General features: G+C 32.9%; 1 protein-coding gene across 1 annotated transcript; it reads right to left on the bottom strand.

The window, feature by feature from the left end:
• Nucleotides 1–14365: 14365 nt before the first annotated feature.
• On the bottom strand, nucleotides 14366–16897 carry LOC144834951 (acyl-coenzyme A amino acid N-acyltransferase 1-like). The gene is made up of 5 exons (XM_078689954.1): nucleotides 16648–16897; nucleotides 16246–16500; nucleotides 14869–15038; nucleotides 14562–14678; nucleotides 14366–14374 (listed from the first exon to the last, which is right to left on the bottom strand). Exons 1-5 carry the CDS (start codon nucleotides 16895–16897, stop codon nucleotides 14366–14368), a joined length of 801 nt encoding a protein of 266 aa, XP_078546080.1.
• Nucleotides 16898–19044: the final 2147 nt, after the last annotated feature.

Below are 19044 nucleotides of genomic sequence, written 5' to 3'. Positions count from 1 at the left end.
CTGAGCTCAGTGAGGTGTTGACAACTTTGGTAAAGAAGGGAAGAAGGGTAGGAAGACAAGTCTTAAATAACTTAAGAGGAAGCGGATCCAGGGAGCAAGAGGTAATGGAGGCTGACCTAATGACATTAAGTAAATCATCAGCAGAGACAGGGTCAAAGGTATTGAAATTACTTTTACATGATTGAGATTCAACATAATGAGGGGAGGTTGATGAAAAAGTTCTGCAATATCTCTCAATCTTATTCTTAAAAAAGTCAGAGAATAGATTTGCAAGAGTTTTAGCATCATCATGAGCTGGAAGAGGACTAGAGATGGCAGTAGATGTTAACTTGTCAACAACACGGAATAACTTGCGTTGATCACATCCTAATACCTCATCTTTGTGATACTCCGTCTTGGCCTTATAAAGATGTTCATTGTAGTTAGTGCACTGATTATGGTACAGTTGTTTGTCTACCATGAGACCAGATTTCAGCCACTTGCGCTCCAGACGTCGACGCTCCTGCTTCATTGAATGATGTTCACCTGTATACCAGGGTGCATGAGGGCGAAGCACAAGAGTGCGAAGCATAGGTGGAGAATGAGAATCTAATATTTTCTGTAACGACACATTATACCCCTTCACCATAGAATCAATGTCAGAGGCCAGGGAACATTGTGAGAGAGAATCAAGAACATCAGACTGGAATTTGACGATGTCTATGTTTTTGACATTTCGTGAAACTACTTGTGTTATGCTGGGCCCAGGACGATTGATGTCAACCTGACACTTAATGGCATGATGGTCCGAAGGCATACCATGTTGGATGGATATTTTGCTAAGCAGGTCAGATTCTTTGCGGGAGATAAGTAAATCTAAAGTATGGTTGGCGATGTGAGTTGGGTCATGGATGTGCTGATATAAATCGAATGTCTCAAGAGTGTTGAGGAACAATACAGCATCCCTGTTGTTAGAATTATCAACATGAAAGTTAAAATCGCCTAAAATGACTAACTTGGAGGAGTTCACACTTAATGATTCTAGTAAAGAATTAGCCTTCGTATATGTTTAGTTGTAAATAGTGTAGTCAAAAGTAAGTATTATGAATGGGTTTTTTCATTTAGCTGATTTTTTTTAGCTTGATGAAGATGTCGGAACACGTGGTCATTCTTTGAAATTAAAATTTAAGTTTCACGCAAAAAATTAGATCATACTATGGAATTCATTACCGGAGGAAGTATCTTCAAGATCAAAAATTCAAGTCAGGTCTCGAACAGGCATGGACCAACCACCCTTTAAAATTTGCGCCGTATCGAGATATGATGTCATTTTAAAGAGGGGCTTATGGGCATAGACTCGACACCGGATCCAGAACATGCTGAGCTCCGGAAACAAGTAATTCATTTTAGCTATTGTAAATCGTTTATATAATAATACAATTTGAACAGTACCATGGAAGCCCCAGGTCTTAGGAGATAGTTTTTGATTTTCGGAAGAAGATAAATTACCTCCCCAAGATCAAAATCAATGGTGAGACCATTTCGGAAGTTAAAACTTACAAATATTTAGGGATTGAAATTGATAATGAACTTAAATTTGATGCAAATAGTAGGTGCATATACAATAAATTACAAAAACGTCTCTTCTTTCTACGCAAATTAAACTCTTTTAAAATTGACCGTACGATTTTACAACTTTCTTTGTTTTTGCTTAATTTGTTATTATGGTAATTAACGTTTTAAAGATAGACTTTTACTTAATAAAATAGTTAAACAAGGCAGTAGAATAGTAGGCTCTGAACAAATTCAACCTGAAGTTTTATATAAGGAATTAATTAATAGTAATTAAAAAATTCAAAATTATTTTAAGTAGTGACAGACTCCTTCAAAGAAAAATTAAAACAAATAGATATGGCAATTCATTCATCCTTGCTGCAATACGGTTTTATAATGAATGACATGCGCTAGTTTTATTTATTAGTAGTATTTTAATCGACATTTTAGGATTTTATATTTATATTTTTTACCGTATGGCTTTTATATCGTAATTTATATATTTTATGTACTGTATTCATTTTATATTTGTATGTACTGTATTTTGAAAAGGCCAACAGAGTTTCCCCATGGGGATAATAAAGTTTTACTTGAATTGAATTGGGGCATATCAAGCAGAAGGTTTCGGATTCGAATCTCGGTCAGGGCTTTTTCTCATTTTTACAGATTTCCTAATCGTTCTCGTCTAAATTTCTGTATATCATCGGGCGGTTTAGAATTAGTATGTGCTTGTATACATATACATATGTTTTTTCGAAACTAGATTCTAGGTATGTGTTCTGAAACGTCATGTATTCGAAATGTTTTTATTTTTGTAATTTTAAGTAAATCTAAAACCTACAGAACGACACGTGTGGTTCAGTTATTTTTAGTCGCGTGCAACATTGTGCCGAACTTCTGATGTTGAAACACAATGGTTTGTAATGTAAACTCTTTACTATATATTTTATGTTTATTTTTATATACCTTTTTAAATTATCAACTCAAACCTATGATACTGTAGGACAATTTAATACAGTACCTGTATTACCATGTTGATAATGATTTTTCTTTTATATTTTTGCAAATAGTTTAAGAACCTGTATCCGTCATATTATGTATTGTTTTGATGTATTATGTTAATTTGGATGCACCACTTCTGTGTGTGCCACCGATGCAAAGGTGTCATTTCCTAATAAATTATTATTATTATTATTAGATGTATTGTCCCTTGAAACACAAAAAAATGAAGGTCAAAATATTCTAAATTTAAATTGGCCATATCAAAGTAATATTAAAGTTATCCACTTTAAGTCGAAAATTCGAGCCAAAAGCAACAAGTTTACGTAATTAACAGGTAAATTAGTTTGATTACATTTCGTCTGGAAAATCGTCGCGAGCGAAAGTAAACAAAGATTTCAAACCACGAGTACGCATTATGCATATGCTAATTAGGATTGTTTACAACTCGTCATGCACGGTTGAGAAGGTATTTTCACACAGATTGTGAGGAAGTTTTATGATTATGCATACAGAGTAGCCAAACAAGCGCGTTTCATTATGGGATATGTTTTAATCGAAAACTTTGACGGGAAGTCAAAGTTATTTTTTTAACAAAAAACGTCTGTATTTCAGTTAAATGATTTTTTAATTTAATAATAATACTGGCAGAAGGGAATCATCTCGAATATTATCCGTTCTAACGTCCTAATTTAACGGTTTAGTAATTTCTTATTTTTGTAGAGGTTTATGTATGTTATGTATATATTCTGATAAAAATAACAAACTTGAACCTAGTGGTTGTTTTTTCTGTTGCTTTTACCATTTATTTTTATTTTAAATGCTTTTTCTTATATAAATTTTAAATGTATTAATATCTTATCTCTTGCCAAACAAGAGAATTTTCAAAAAATGGTTACATTTTATACGAATAAGGTTTATTTGTCTCTGTCTATTTTGGTCCACTCATTACATAGTATTATGGTTCCCATACTGAATTCAGCATGCAATCGCATGTCTGATAAACATTAACTGTTTTGAAATAAACAGATTGTCGTACCAGCCATTAAATGAGATATATATATATATATATATAGGGCCTATATATATATAAAATAAATATACAGGTACTTTTTTAAAATCAATTATTGCTTCTCGTGATGTATACAATTAAATGTACAAACATGTTTATGTCTCGTATGGTCTCCTACACACGTTTGTGCCAAGCACCGTTTGGCTTGGCAAAACATAATTCTGCACATAAGTAAGTAGGCTATATATTAACTGTTCATTTTGTTCATTTATTTAGTTAGCCAACCTCATTGGCATCAGGTCGTCAATTGTCGTATTTGAACTGGAACTTTCGCTGTCAACGTAAAGATTCGTTGAGTACTTTTTGTATTCGAATTGTAAATTTGTGCTCAACAGAACGTTATTCGAATAGAAAACGTTTAAAACGCAAGATTTTTACTCGGGGTACCCGAGTCTAGGACTCTTTACTCGGGATACCCGAGTCTAGGACTCACTCATCTATTCTTCTCCTCTTCCTCTTCTTCTTCTTCATCTTCTTCTTCTTCTTCCATCTGGACACTATTGAGCCAACTTTCAAGTCCTACTAGTTCTTTACGCGTCGTCTGACGGCTCTGAAAACATGGCATGCATATACTAGGGTAATAAGTAAGGGTAAAAATTTTCGTACTTCAACCGGATGCAGAATTATGGCTTCATAAACATGATACCAATCGAAAAAATTTCGATTTATAAAGTACTGTACAACTCCTTCCAGTGGCGGACGGATCCAGGGGGCGCACTCTCCGCACGCCCCCTATGAATCTGGAGAAAAATAAATTATCCTACCATAAGGAAAACAAAATTAGGGAAAAAAGCGTAAAAAAGAGTAAAGTAGTTTCACTTTTGATTACACATTGTTTCAGCGCCGTGCTAATTTGCTTTTTATTAGAGGTCAACATTGCCGTTGCTGTCTGTAAATTTCTAAGAGTTGCGAAATGAATTGCCTGTTTTCACCTGAAATTCAACGTATTTTGGTTCCTGAATGTAACATGATATTGACGCATGTATCGTACCCATACTCGGGGCACGAACGATTCGTACAAATAGGTGGGCAGATTAGAGGCTATTTTTTGGTTGAGGTGGCTTTGGGGGAATATGTCTAAATCGCATAATCAAAATGGCCGCCATTTTTTACATAAGAATTATGGTTTTAGGATAATTTAAGTTAAAATTGCTTTTCTCCAAAACTACTCACCAATAATCATTAAACTTGCTAAAAACATACTCTGGAAAACGAATAAAACAATAAAAAAAATAAAATATCCATCGCCATAGCAACCGTTGCTATGCATATTTGTACATTACAGATTTTACACAGAATTTTTCCGTAAAAAGGGACAAAAGTTTTTATTTACATTAATAAACATTGTATTTTTTATCAATTTTTAAATAAAAACTATCTACTAGTATTGTTAAATTAGTTATGTAAAAAAAAATCGTTTTAATTACATAACAAAAATTCATTTTTCCTTTCCATAGCAACAGAGTAAAATTACAAATTGTACAGCTAGTTTCATTCTATATAAATAAAAATCATCTGATATTATAAGAAAGTTAAATTTATAACTTAATAAATCAATTATTTGGGTATTGGAAAATGACTAAAATAATTTTTAACAATTAAATTTTTATCACCATAGCCACTGTTGCTATGCACATTGTTACATTACACAGCTTTTAAACAGAATGTTTGAACAGTTTTTTGCATTACAGTTTATTATACACTGGTTTTGGTTTTTTTTTAATTACTTTTCGGAAAAAAAACTTCTAGTATTGGTAAATATAGTTATGTGAAAAAAGGAAACATTTTTCGTTAAGTTTTTCAGTTTTCACAGAATTAATTCACAATAATCATGTCAATAAAATCATTCTTCATATTGAAATAGCCTTCAAATTCATTTAATTCAACCAAAAAAACACTCTACATGCTGCATCTGTATGTTTTGTAAACTTTTCATAGACTCATTTCCAGCCGTTGATTTTCTTCTATTTGACCCCATGTAAAAGGTTTTAGAATTTAATTGCGCCGTATAAAAAAGGCCGATTTAAAAAGAGCCGAACGTAATGCAGAAAGAGCCAAATAAAAAAGGGCCGAATCAAAAAGAGCCGGACATAATTGGTAAATGGGCCGAATAAAAAAGGATGTTGTTTAATTGGTTTTGTACTTATTTAACGGAGTATTTTGAGCGTTGAGATTGTTGTTAACGAACAAGCACGAATGTGCGAAATAACTTACAATTGTCCCACCTTATTGACCATTTTGAGAGAGAAAAGGTTTGATTTATGGCCTAGGCTAGCTAAGCCTAGTATCAGCCTAACATTTAATAATAATAATTTACCCTTTCTCTCTCAAAATTTGTTAAAAGATGACTTAAATTTAGGTTATTCAACACATCTTTAATCGGTTGGCTACTCATGGTTGGCGCCATGATAATGAAATGTTTGTAAACTTTTTATAGACTCATTTCCAGCCGTTGATTTTCTTCCATTTGACCCCATGTCAAAGGTTAGATTTTAATTGCGACGTATAAAAAAGGCCGATTAAAAAAGAGCCGAACGTAATGCAGAAAGAGCCTAATAAAAAAAAAGGCCGAATCAAAAAGAGCCAAACATAATAGTAAATGGGCCGAATAAAAAATAGCCGAATGCTGAAAGAGCCGAACGTAATGGTAAATGGGCCGAATAGAAATGCGCCGAATGCTAAAAGAGCCGAATGTAATGCTAAAAGAGCCAAATAGAATTAAAGTTTGCTGCCGGAGGCAGCGATGGCGTTCCATAGCTTAATGATATATATTCAATCGAAGCACATGGTGGCCAAATTAGATCCCGAGTGGATTGGTTTGAAAAGGGAGAAAAAAAACACATTCTTTTTAGGATTAGAAAAATCCAACGCAAAAAGAAAACACATTACTTCAGTATTAAAAAGTAATGGAAAATACACATCAGACACATCTGAAATAATTAAAGATGTACGTTATTGTCCCTTGAAACACAAAAAATGAAGGTTAAAATATTCTAAATTTAAATTGGCCATATCAAAGTAATATTAAAGTTATTCACTTTAAGTCGAAAAGTGTAGCCAAAAACAACAAGTTTACATAATTAACAGGAAAAATTAATTTAATTACATTTCGTCTGGAAAATCGTCGCGAGCGAAAGTAAACAAAGATTTCAAACCACGAGTATGCATTATGCATGATGCTAATTAGGATTGTTTACAACAACTTGTCATGGTTAAGAAGGTGTTTTCACACAGATCGCGTGGAAGTTTTATGATTATGCATACAGAGTAGCCAAACAAGCGCGTTGCATTATGAGATTATGTTTTATCGAAAACTTTGACTGGACTTGCCAAACACGAGAATTTTCAAAAAATGGTTACATTTTATACGAATAAGGTTTATCTGTCTCTGTCTATTTTGGTCCACTCATTACACAGTATTATGGTTCCCATACTGAATTCAGCATGCAATCGCATGTCTGATAAACATTAACTGTTTGAAATAAACAGATTGATGTACCTACCATTAAATGGGGATTTAACAAAATAAATATACAGGTACTTTTTTAAAAATCAATATTGCTTCTCTTTGTGTATACAATTAAACGTACAAATATGTATAATGCATTGTTTTTACATTTTGTTGTTTAAAAATCATGTTCGCAGTAACTTTATGATTTCGTTATTATCTTAACAAAAACCTTTAAACAAATTGATTGTTTTGATATTAAATTCGATATTTAAAGCCTTGTGAATGTTATACATTTTTTAAGCAAATGACTCGACTCCATACGCTACATAGACATAGTTGGACACAAACATGGCCGGTGTGCACACCACGTGACTCAATTAAAGGGACAGTCACGTCACAAATATTTTTAAAAACAGATTTTAATACGTAATAATTGTCTAATTGAGTTGTTATTGCATCAACATGTTAGCCTTGACCTCCTCTACATCTTCCGGTCAAAGTTCATTAACATTTTATTCATTTACACCCTCTACGGCGAATAAGTAACTAGCTTTTACGAACGTTATAACACTTGACCTAGTTCCTTTTTTCAAAATATTTTGGTATAGATCGATGACCCTTGACCTACTCTAGCATTTTCCACCCTAGTTCCGCGAACTTTTTTGCATCTACGCCTTCTACGGCGAATAAGTAACTGGCTTTACGAACATTATAACACTTGACCTGTACATTTTTTCAAAATATTTTGGTATGAATCGATCACCCTTGACCTACTCTACCATTTCCCCTCCAGTTCCGCGAACTTTTTTGCGTCTACGCCCTCTACGGCGAATAAGTAACTGGCTTTACGAACGTTATAACACTTGACCTACTTAATTTTTTCAAAATGTTTTGGTATGGATCGATCACCCTTGACCTACTTTACCATTTGCCACCCCAGTTCCGCGAACTTTTTTGCATCTACGCCCTCTACGGCGAATAAGTAACTGGCTTTTACGAACGTTATAACACTTGACCTACTTAATGTTTTCAAAATATTTTGGTATGAATCGATCACCCTTGACCTACTCTATCATTTGCCACCCCAGTTCCGCGAACTTTTTTGCATCTACGCCCTCTACGGCGAATAAGTAACTGGCTTTTACGAACATTATAACACTTGACCTACTTAATTTTTTCAAAATGTTTTGGTATGGATCGATCACCCTTGACCTACTCTATCATTTGCCACCCCAGTTCCGCGAACTTTTTTGCATCTACGCCCTCTACGGCGAATAAGTAACTGGCTTTTACAAACGTTATAACACTTGACCTACTTAATTCTTTCAAAATGTTCTGGTATGGATCGATCACCCTTGACCTACTTTACCACTTGCCACCCCCCAAAAAAATTAAGTAGGTCAAGTGTTATAACGTTCGTAAAAGCCAGTTACTTATTCGCCATAGAGGGCGTAGATGCCAAAAAGTTTGCGGAACTGGTGTGGCAAATGTTAAAGTAGGTCAAGGGTGATCGATTCATACCAAAATATTTTGAAAAAATTAAGTAGGTCAAGTGTTATAACGTTCGTAAAGCCAGTTACTTATTCGCGTAGATGCAAAAAAGTTTGTGGAACTGGGGTGGCAAATGGTAGAGTAGGTCAAGGGTAATCGATCCATACCAAAATATTTTGAAAAAAATAAGTAGGTCAAGTGTTATAACGTTCGTAAAGCCAGTTACTTATTCGCCGTAGAGGGCGTAGATGCAAAAAAGTTCGCGGAACTGGAGTGGCAAATGGTAGAGTAGGTCAAGGGTGATCGATTCATACCAAAATATTTTGAAAAAATTTAGCAGGTCAAGTGTTATAATGTTCGTAAAGCCAGTTACTTATTCGCCGTAGAGTGCGTAGATGCAAAAAAGTTCGCGGAACTAGGGTGGAAAATGCTAGAGTAGGTCAAGGGTCATCGATCTATACCAAAATATTTTGAAAAAAGGAAGTAGCCTAGGTCAAGTGTTATAACGTTCGTAAAAGCTAGTTACTTATTCGCCGTAGAGGGTGTAAATTAATAAATGTTAATGAACTTTGACCGGAAGAAGTAGAGGAGGTCAAGGCTAACATGTTGATGCAATAACAACTCAATTAGACAATTATTACGTATTAAAATCTGTTTTTAAAAATATTTGTGACGTGACTGTCCCTTTAATTGAATTTGAATAAGGAACTAGGAACTAGGAACTAGTAACCAACTTCACAGACATCTATGGCGCGCCAAGCTGTCATTTATTCAAGCAATAGAGATATCTTAGTTTTAAATAGAGATATCTTAGTTTTAAACAGAGATATCTTAGTTTTAAATAGAGATATCTCTATTAATAGAGATATCTCTATTAATAGAGATATCTCTATTAAAAACTAAGATATCTCTATTAAAAACTAAGATATCTCTATTTAAAACTAAGATATCTTAGTTTTAAATAGAGATATCTCTATTAATAGAGATATCTCTATTAATAGAGATATCTCTATTAAAAACCAAGATATCTTAGTTTTAAATAGAGATATCTTAGTTTTTAATAGAGATATCTTAGTTTTATATAGAGATATCTCTATTAATAGAGATATCTTAGTTTAAAACTAAGATATCTTAGTTTAAAACTAAGATATCTTTATTTCCGAATTAATGACAGCTTGGCGCGCCATAGACATCTCTCTACTATAATAGGTGACTTTCATAATTGGCTGTCCAAAATAGGTGACTTTTTGTCCACAATAGGGGATTTTATTGGAGTAGTGCGCCATCCATTGTGTTGTCCATAATAGGTAATTTTTTTGGCGTACTCTCGTACGTACGTACGTACGTAGTTTGTTTCGCGAGTAGAAGTAATACTAATTTGCTTTCTCTTCAGACTTTGAGTTGAGGCTACCGACCTAGGCTAGGCCTAATTAGTATATTATTTAAGTCTCTCTAGCCTAGTGGTCTCTCTAGCCTAGGCCTAGGGCCTAGTCCTGTTAGTTAGACTACCTCTATACTATAGGCCTACTACTACTAGCCTGGCTGGGGCTAGGCCTAGCTTAGATACAGCAGCAGGGTACCTCCCTGCTTACAGGAATACAAATGACATGGGCTCCATATTAGGTAGATATGTTTCCTACTACAAACAACTAGGCCTAGCCTCAGTTATCTTGTTTGTTTGTTTTTTTATTATTTATTAATATAATATGAATATATATACAGACTAACATACTATTTTACTCGTAACTATATTGCCTATTCTGCAGGTCACTGGCGGACTAAATGACTAGAGGCCTAGTCACTATTTAATACGGTCTTTTACTACTGCCACCGCTACTATACTTTGAAGACCGAAATCTTCAAATCACAAACATCTAGATTGCTAGATTGAACTATTGAAGTATTAAAATGTTTGTTTTTTTTATTATTTTGTGAATGAACGAGTCTTATCCAGACAGTTCGGACAGTTAATAGGTTGGCAGTATAGTAGAACCAGAGCTAGTGTTACTGTGTTATTAATTATGTCATCTATTTAAATCTCACAATTGTTTTCCCATATTTTTTGCGTGTATTACAGATTGTGTACAGTGTATCTTCTGATCAATGTTATAGTACAGTAGCATGGAAATGTCTATTAACTAGGGTAAGTAACAGATAGGCCCAACCTACAATTGAAGAAAAATACTTTACATATAACCCACTACATCTTTTAGGAGATTTTTCTCAAGATACTGTGAAATCCCAAAAAGAAGCCTATTTCAAAACAGTATTTGTTTGCAAAAGTAATCTCGAAAAGGAGGATACAAATGAGACAAACTGAATATTATCAGTACCGTAGTAGAAAAACTTACTGACAATACATTTGAAATGTTCTATTCATTTGCTTTGCTAGGAAAATAAAAGTAGATATTTCTTTGTTTATTTCCATTCATTATAAACATTACAATCACCATACAAAGAATAGATAAATCCACTGACAAATTCATGCAGAAAATATTTCAAAATTTAATTAAATGTTATATTATTAAAGCATTCATTCAATAAAGCCTTTATCTTTAAACATTTAATATAAGTTTTTATATAGTGAGTATGGTAATAATTTACTCTGACAACTGGCATAAACATAAATTTAGTAAAACAATCCTACATATCTTTTTTTTAAATGCAATAAAATATTTAAACATAATTGTGTCCCACCATACAACATGACAATTTGACTCAGCATTACTAAGATTGAAGTTACTTTTATTATACAATACCTAAACATTATTATAGTGTTTAACTATTTCCTTTTTTTTATTATAGGCATACAGATGTTTGATATTCTGCCCATATATCCTGCTGAAATGAAAAGGTACATCATTTCAACATAATATCTTTGATCATATCATCATCGGTCAATACTTATAGTAATAAACATAATAATTATGGTGTATTTTTTTTATCTTTGCTATTTTTTAAATTGTAGTTTAACCATATTTTTACACTTTTAAAATTAATATAATTCAGTATTTTTGAATGTGATTTAGATTATGAATAAATTTAGAATACAGAACAAAATTGTTGATTGTACACTGCGTGTATGTAAACTGGATTTATTGTCGTATTCCTAATGATTCAAAATAATATTTATTTTGCTTCATTATTAAAGATGTATTGTCCCTCAAAAACATGAAAAATTAATTCAATCAGACTTTGAATATGTTATTTTGTAGTTTTAATAAAGTTAATCGAAAAAAAAAACAAAAAAAAAATAATGTTTTCACTTGTAAAATGACAAAATAAATGGTTAAATTCAACCAAAAATCCATTGGCTATCAGCCAATTTGACCATTTTTTGCTTTAAATTACATTTTTTTCAGGTAATACATTTTTTTTCAATCTAATTTTTGGTCAATGTGGATAACTATTATGTTACAATAAAATGGAATGGAAAATTTTTTTTAAGAATTATTTTTTCAGGGGGACAATACATCTTTAAACATTAAAATTGATTCATTTAATTAAACAACAATAATAATAAATGGATGAGAACTGCTGCTGTTGATTGACTACTGACTGGGATGATTTGTCATGGATTTTGAAACAAGGGACGACCTAAAATGACGAAATGAAGTGCTGAACTCTGATGTCTTTTGCAATATTAAATTGATAAAGTTGATTTTTATTATTACTGTTAACAAAACAAAAAAAACAAAAAATTAACGGTAAAGAGAAAACATTATCATATATCTATATAACCTATGTGGACTATCATCAGGAATTAAAGGTATAAAGGTATAAAAACGTATTTTACTAAAACAATAGGAAGATTCAAATGTTGTAAGCCTACATATTTACAAAAGGAATGGAAAACCCAAAGATGAAATGAAAAGCTGTTGTCAAGCGTCTTTAACTCCTATAATTTGTAAGATTGTTGAGAAATTGCTTTGATGTATCTAGAATAGTATAATAATATACTAATTACATTTTTTCAGTTTGGAATTAAACAAATGTATAATATTAATATTGAACTTTTACTTTCTAAGGTTTTCATTCATGGGCACAGTTAAAGGCTGTAAACATTTTAATTTTTGTTTTCTTGACTTTTCTTCTGCACTGGACGGTGTCTAATAAAAAGAACTTAATAACTCAGTAGCTGTTGGTGAAAACACCAATGGATTACAGATTTTATTTTAAATAAAGCGCAAGTCAAATTTGGTGATATTGTAAATAATATTTCTTCTTTTTTAATTTGCTGATGATCACACCTTATCACGTCCTATAAAAATAATGATTGTATAATGCTTCAAATAGATTATATTTAATTGCTAAATGAGCAAATGTCAACAATCTTAAAACCTTAAATCCTGTACAATGTGCCATAATATTCTCTCAAACTATTTACATACACACTGTAACTTAGTGAACATTGTCTGATTCTTGAGTAATTCCACTTGTCTTTACGTCTTGTTACATGCATTATATAAAATATGTCTTGGTCAAGTTGAACAAAGCTCTATTACTCCTAGTGGTTAGATTGTAGTGTGGGCACCATTTGAGAAATATTATGTTTAGAGAATAAAAAGTATACAAAGGAAAACAACAAGGAGTATACAAAGGAAAACAACAAGGAAAGTGATTTTAGACACACTTGGGACATAGGGCCTACCTTATTTTTATAGTTTGAAAGTGCTAGAAATATTACCTATTGGTTGATTGATCACTTTATTTCAGAATAAAAATTTCATACAACAATTAAAAAAAACCGGAAAATCACACTTTAATAGGATTTTTTCTCTCAAAACCTATTTGAAGACTCTATTGAAGACTTGTTTGAATTACATTTAAACTTTTATTAGGATTTAAGGTGTTGAAGGGTTACTATAGTTTTTTTGGTTTTGTTGGAATTCAAAAGGCAATTCATAATTCTTCCCAGAAAGCGAATTATTATTTACGATACAACTTTCCTACTATTAACTCAGACTTGGAGGCCTATAGGATATAGGCCTAGGGCCTAGGCTAGGCCTAGTTTAGTTAGTACTTGGTTGGCCACTATCTAGCCTATACTAGGGCCAGGCTACTTAATTACTAGTCTACTATGCTATGGAGTTTCCTACACAAGTTACACATTACAAAAATCACCTATTATGGACAACATAATGGATGGCGCACTACTCCAATAAAATCCCCTATTGTGGACAAAAAGTCACCTATTTTGGACAGCCAATTATGAAAGTCACCTATTATGGACAAACAACAGCGCCCTCTAGTCCCTATTGTGGACAGAAAGTAACCTATTATGGACAGAAAAGTAACCTATTGTGGACAGATTTCACCAACCCCGCTCTTATTTTTAGTATTACCTGAATAGCAGTTGATTCACTTTTGGTCAACAATTTACAACTAAAAGATTTTAGGTAATTTAATGCACCATCTATATTTACAACTGGATCCCCATTGCTGCTGTTGAATAAGATAAAACCTTTTTAAATGTTTAACTTAGCACTTAAATAGATCAAAATTAAGATGGCATTGTTTGCTTTGGAGACTATCATTCTCTTGGTTCATCTTTGATTCTAATTCACTATCCCATCAGTGCATGTCACCAGTGAGGATCGTAAATCCTGAAGCACTGATTCTGTACGGAACCATCTTAAACTGATGAGAGCTCGCTGCCGGATGCATTTCATACTTGTATATATATATATATATATATTTTAACACAAGTCTTGTGTAAATACTGTTATACTGTACCGATATTTACTTTATGTAAGGTAATGCTCTTCCATAATATGTACGGGGTGTAATCGTTCGATGATGGGGAGCGTTGTACGAAACTAGCGTATCTGTAAAATATAAGAGTTTCTTTACAATAATTAAAGATATGTTGGAGTAACAAGATAATTTATTTAATTGCGGACAAAGACTGTTATTATGCTCACAACATTTTATTTATGTCCTTAAGGCATTCTAATTGCAAAAATTCCATATTCTCTCAGATAGTGGATAGATAATTTATAACTAGAAACTTACCATATCAGGCCAGTACGTTGCCATAACAATACTAAGCATCGCTCCGAGTGACGTACCGACAAGTGCTATTCTAGAAGAATCCACATATTCTTGAGAAGAGAACCACTTTAGAGCTTCCTAAGTTAATATAAGCAAATTAGACAACATTTTTTTGTTTATGAAATTGAAGACACAGGTACCACCCGTAGTCACAATCTGATTTAAAATGAACCAATGATTTTAAATGTAAAGGTTCATATCTTTTTAGAAGAACTTGATTACAATTGAGCTTATGAAAATGGTTTGATAAAAATAAAAATTACAGTACCTCAAAATATCTTAAATCGACATCAGCAACGTCTTTTACTAGATCTTTGTAACCAAAGTATGGCAATGCATAGGTTACAAAACCACATGAAGATAACAGAGCTGCCCTGGATGGCTTTAAACCACCATTCACGCCATACATGTCAATAATTCCTGGGAATGGCCCTTTTCCTTTATAATACAAAATACGTATATGTACATTAGTATTGCATAACAACAATTTGGCTATGATTTTAAAAACAAAAATAATTAAAAATATACATGTAATATATAACATGTCAGGACTAATTTCAGCACGTCACTATGTTTTACTATTATGTTCCTGTGGCCGTATTCACCAATCACACTTAAGTGAGATATTTCCCTTAAATCCTAAGAATTTCCCTTAAATCAAGAAAATATTAAGGGTTTCACTTAAGTGGTATTCACAAAGGGTTTAAGGTTAAGGGAAACCCTTAACTTGGTCTATTTTCCCCTTAACTTAACTTTTAAGAGGTCCCTTAAAAGTTCCCTTAACTATTCAGTACCTTGGTTGTGCTGACGATTCTGTATGTGCGAGTACTATGCCTACTTGTAGACAGCCCCAGTCTAGGCTAGGTAGAGATGCTAGGCCCCCTGTTGGTGTGCCCAGTAACCAGCCTAGCCTAGGGATTCATGTTTGGTTTGATTTGAGTAGCATCTAGACCTTTTTTGCTGATTCTCACCATACAAATTAGTCTAGGCCTATATTCATTTATTTGTTTTTATTTTGACTGCCATTATTTTCGTGGAAGATGGCTTCTCATTTCGTTGTAATAGAAATTATCCCCCAGTCTAGTAGGCTAGGTAGAGATGCTAGGCCCCCCCTGTTGGTCTGCCAAGTAACCAGCCTAGGATGCATATTCCTCAACACAGACAGGTTTAAGCCTGCACAGAATGTTGGTTTGTTAGTAGCATCTAGGCTAGACCTATTTTTCTTGATCCTCATACAAATTAGTCTAGGTCTATTCATTTACTTGTTTTTGTTTTGACTGCCATTTTCTTTTTATTGATCATCGTCACGTCCACACACTTTCTCCCCGTCCCCCTTCCCCAATCTCCTTACTCTTTTTTAAAATATGCAAATTAGTTTTAGAGAGGAAAGTGATTGGACCATAGGGGAATTAAATCCTCTGTGATTGGACAATGGGACAACTCATGAATATTTATGATTATTTTTACCCTTAAGTTTTACCCTTAAATTAAGTGTTTTCCTTAGGTAAGTGAATCCCTTAACTCATTTGTGAATACCCCTTAAGTGTTTCCCTTTGTTAAGGGAATTCTTAAATTTTAAGGGTAAGTATTTCCCTTAGCCTAAGTGAGATTGGTGAATACGGCCACTGGTTCTGGTAACACTTACCAGTTGGTATAAAAACTGTTCCTCGAAGATTCCCATCTGAAACATCATATGTCTTTACATGGTAAGAAAGAAACCTCCTATTTAATTGACATGATGTCATTGCATCTGACTTGTCAATCTCTTGTTTAGTTAGTGCACCTTGGTGAACACTGAAGACCATCTTCAATGGCTTTTGAACATCTCTAACTGTCAAGATTGTAGCTTTAACTTGTTTCATACATTGAAGACTCCAAAAGAGTCCAGCATTGTCCAGCCCTATAGTTGATACCAAGAAATTAATAAATCGGCCTCCATTGAAACCTAATTAGGTATACTGTCCTCTAATCCAAAAACGTTTAATATTTTTTTTCAGAGACGTATGAAAATATATAGAAATTATATAGAAAATTGTCAGTTGTTTACCTGTGTAAGTACCGCCCAATGACGAGTGCTGATTAAGATCAATTTCGCCTGTTGCTGATGATTTGAAGTGGCCGTAAGAAACGAAAGTTTTGTCGAGATTACGGACACTTCCTTTTATGGTATATAGTGAATCTGGCTCAGCAGACGTTACACGGATCCTTGGACATTCATCCACCAAGCAAGAAGAAGGAGAAACATGTATATGTATTGACATCTGCTGGTTTAATCTATAGGCAAATAAGATGTTCATGGCAAAATTAATTCGTTTTGTATAGACAGCATAAATCAACTTTTTATAATCTTAATGCATAAGAACAGGAAACAAAAGAAAAAGTCAACGCTGGCACCTGGTTTTCTTGGACGATCCTGATCGAAATCACTTTTTCTCACCCTTTTTATCTCTTTTATGAATTTTTAATGGTTTTTAAAATATTTTAAACATATTTTAGTTTTTATACGGTTTTATATGTTGTTTTTAATACTGTTTTATTCATGAACCTTTTTACTTGTTTTATGTGATTTTGATCAAATAAATGAATGAATGAATGAACTAAATAAATGAACAAAATGAACAGTTAATATATTGCCCGATTACTGATGTGCAGAATTTTGTTATTACTATAGAGAATCGCTGTACAAACTAAACGCGCACGCGTAGAGCGTGCATGGAGCGCACAACCAGAGCCGTTCCGAAATTGCTATTTTTGTTGTTTTTAATCATGTTCGCAGTAACTTTATAATTTTTTTATTATTTTAACAAAAACCTTTAATCAAATTGATTGTTTTGATATTAAATTCGATAATTAAAGCCTTTTGAACGTTATCCATTTTCAAAACAAAAGACTCAACTCCATACGCTACATAGGAATAGTTGGACACAAACATGGCTTCTAATCCATTCGAAGTCGTAACTCTCTCTATATATGGCTCTGATTATGGACAGAGCCATATATATAAAGAGTTACGACAATAAAAATTAGAAGCCATTTTTGTGTCAAAGAATTCGCACGCTGAGGGCGCGCGCGTCTCTTTTGTATAGCGTTTTCCTATAGTTCATGCATTATTTTTAGATTTTTTTGTCTATGAAATAACGCTTATATTCCGTTTTTATTTTAGTAATTAATTTTATTAATGGTATTAATTTGGTAACGTACATATATTGTGTCTATAATAACAAAAGAATAAATGCTAAGGCCTACATGCAAGTCAGGATACATCAAAGCATGAACCAATACAAAAAACACACAAATTCACCCCTCTTTTTATACAGTATATGGCTCTCAGTGTGTTTTTGACACAAACTTTCAGAGACTCGTTCATCATTTCATTTGTAATAATTTGCCTTTATTATTTTAATATTGTTCATACCCTATTCAATATATTAACAAATATATCCACGACACTTTATTATTTTATTTAGTCATCAAAGCATGCATTATGAATTGAAAATATTACATAATTGTTATTAATAGGACGTAGTTATGGGATGTTTCGTTCCAAATTCAATCAATCGAACTTTATAATGTACTAGCGCACGCGCGCGCAATATTCTTTGCCGCAAGTACTTCTGTACGCTGTGCACATCGATATTTCACCGTAAAATGTGCAATTACATTTTTTTAAATATAAGAAAAAAATTAAAGTATTTTCTTGCTCCTATACTTTACATGCAATAACGGAGACAAGTTTGACACAAATTGATCTGCATATCACGTGACTATAATCCAATGTCGTAACTCTTTATATATATGGCTCTGATTATGAACAAACAACAGCGCCCTCTAGTCCCTATTGTGGACAGAAAGTAACCTATTATGGACAAACAACAGCGCCCTCTAGTCCCTATTGTGGACAGAAGGTAACCTATTATGGACAGAAAAGTAACCTATTGTGGACAGATTTCACCAACCCTATTGAAAAATAATGCACAATAATAATTGTATTTTTAAATTATACACCTTTTACAGATCCATGGCAGGAATTTTTAAACGGAGAGAGCAAACATTAGGCCTATATTCTTTCAAAATAGATATCACAAATAAAAGTAATTCATAACTTCATTTTAGATGTGAAAAAGAGCCCATATACACTCCCACCAGAGGATCTGATCCATGTGATGGTCTACATACTTCATTATTGTGGTTGGGTCACTATTGAGTTTGGGTTTCTCAACTTAACTTTACAGTATCTTATACTGCTTTTCTTCATTTCTTAAAAACCTAAGATCGGCTCGAAAACAATCGATTTACTGTATAGACAAAAGAAACGTTATTACAGCAAACAGTTTAAACTTTAATGAACCATTTTTTCCCTCGAAACATTTATTTTAATTAATGTTATTATACTAGATCGAAAAAGCCAAAGCTGATTTCCTTTTTATTGCTGGAGAAGATGATC

Source organism: Antedon bifida, chromosome 1 (genome assembly GCF_963402885.1).
Source record: "Antedon bifida chromosome 1, ecAntBifi1.1, whole genome shotgun sequence".
Lineage (NCBI taxonomy): Eukaryota > Metazoa > Echinodermata > Crinoidea > Comatulida > Antedonidae > Antedon > Antedon bifida.
Note: the sequence above shows the minus strand (reverse complement) of the source record. Positions and strands in the feature narration are given on the sequence as shown.

Coding starts and splice junctions, on each gene's coding strand:
- LOC144834951 (XM_078689954.1), bottom strand. CDS start 16,897: ATGAACATCTTATTTGCCTATAGATTAAACCAGCAGATGTCAATACAT. Junction 15,039..16,245: donor AACAGTTTTTATACCAACTG/GTAAGTGTTACC, acceptor TGTATTATAAAG/GAAAAGGGCCATTCCCAGGA. Junction 14,679..14,868: donor TCGATTTAAGATATTTTGAG/GTACTGTAATTT, acceptor ATATTAACTTAG/GAAGCTCTAAAGTGGTTCTC.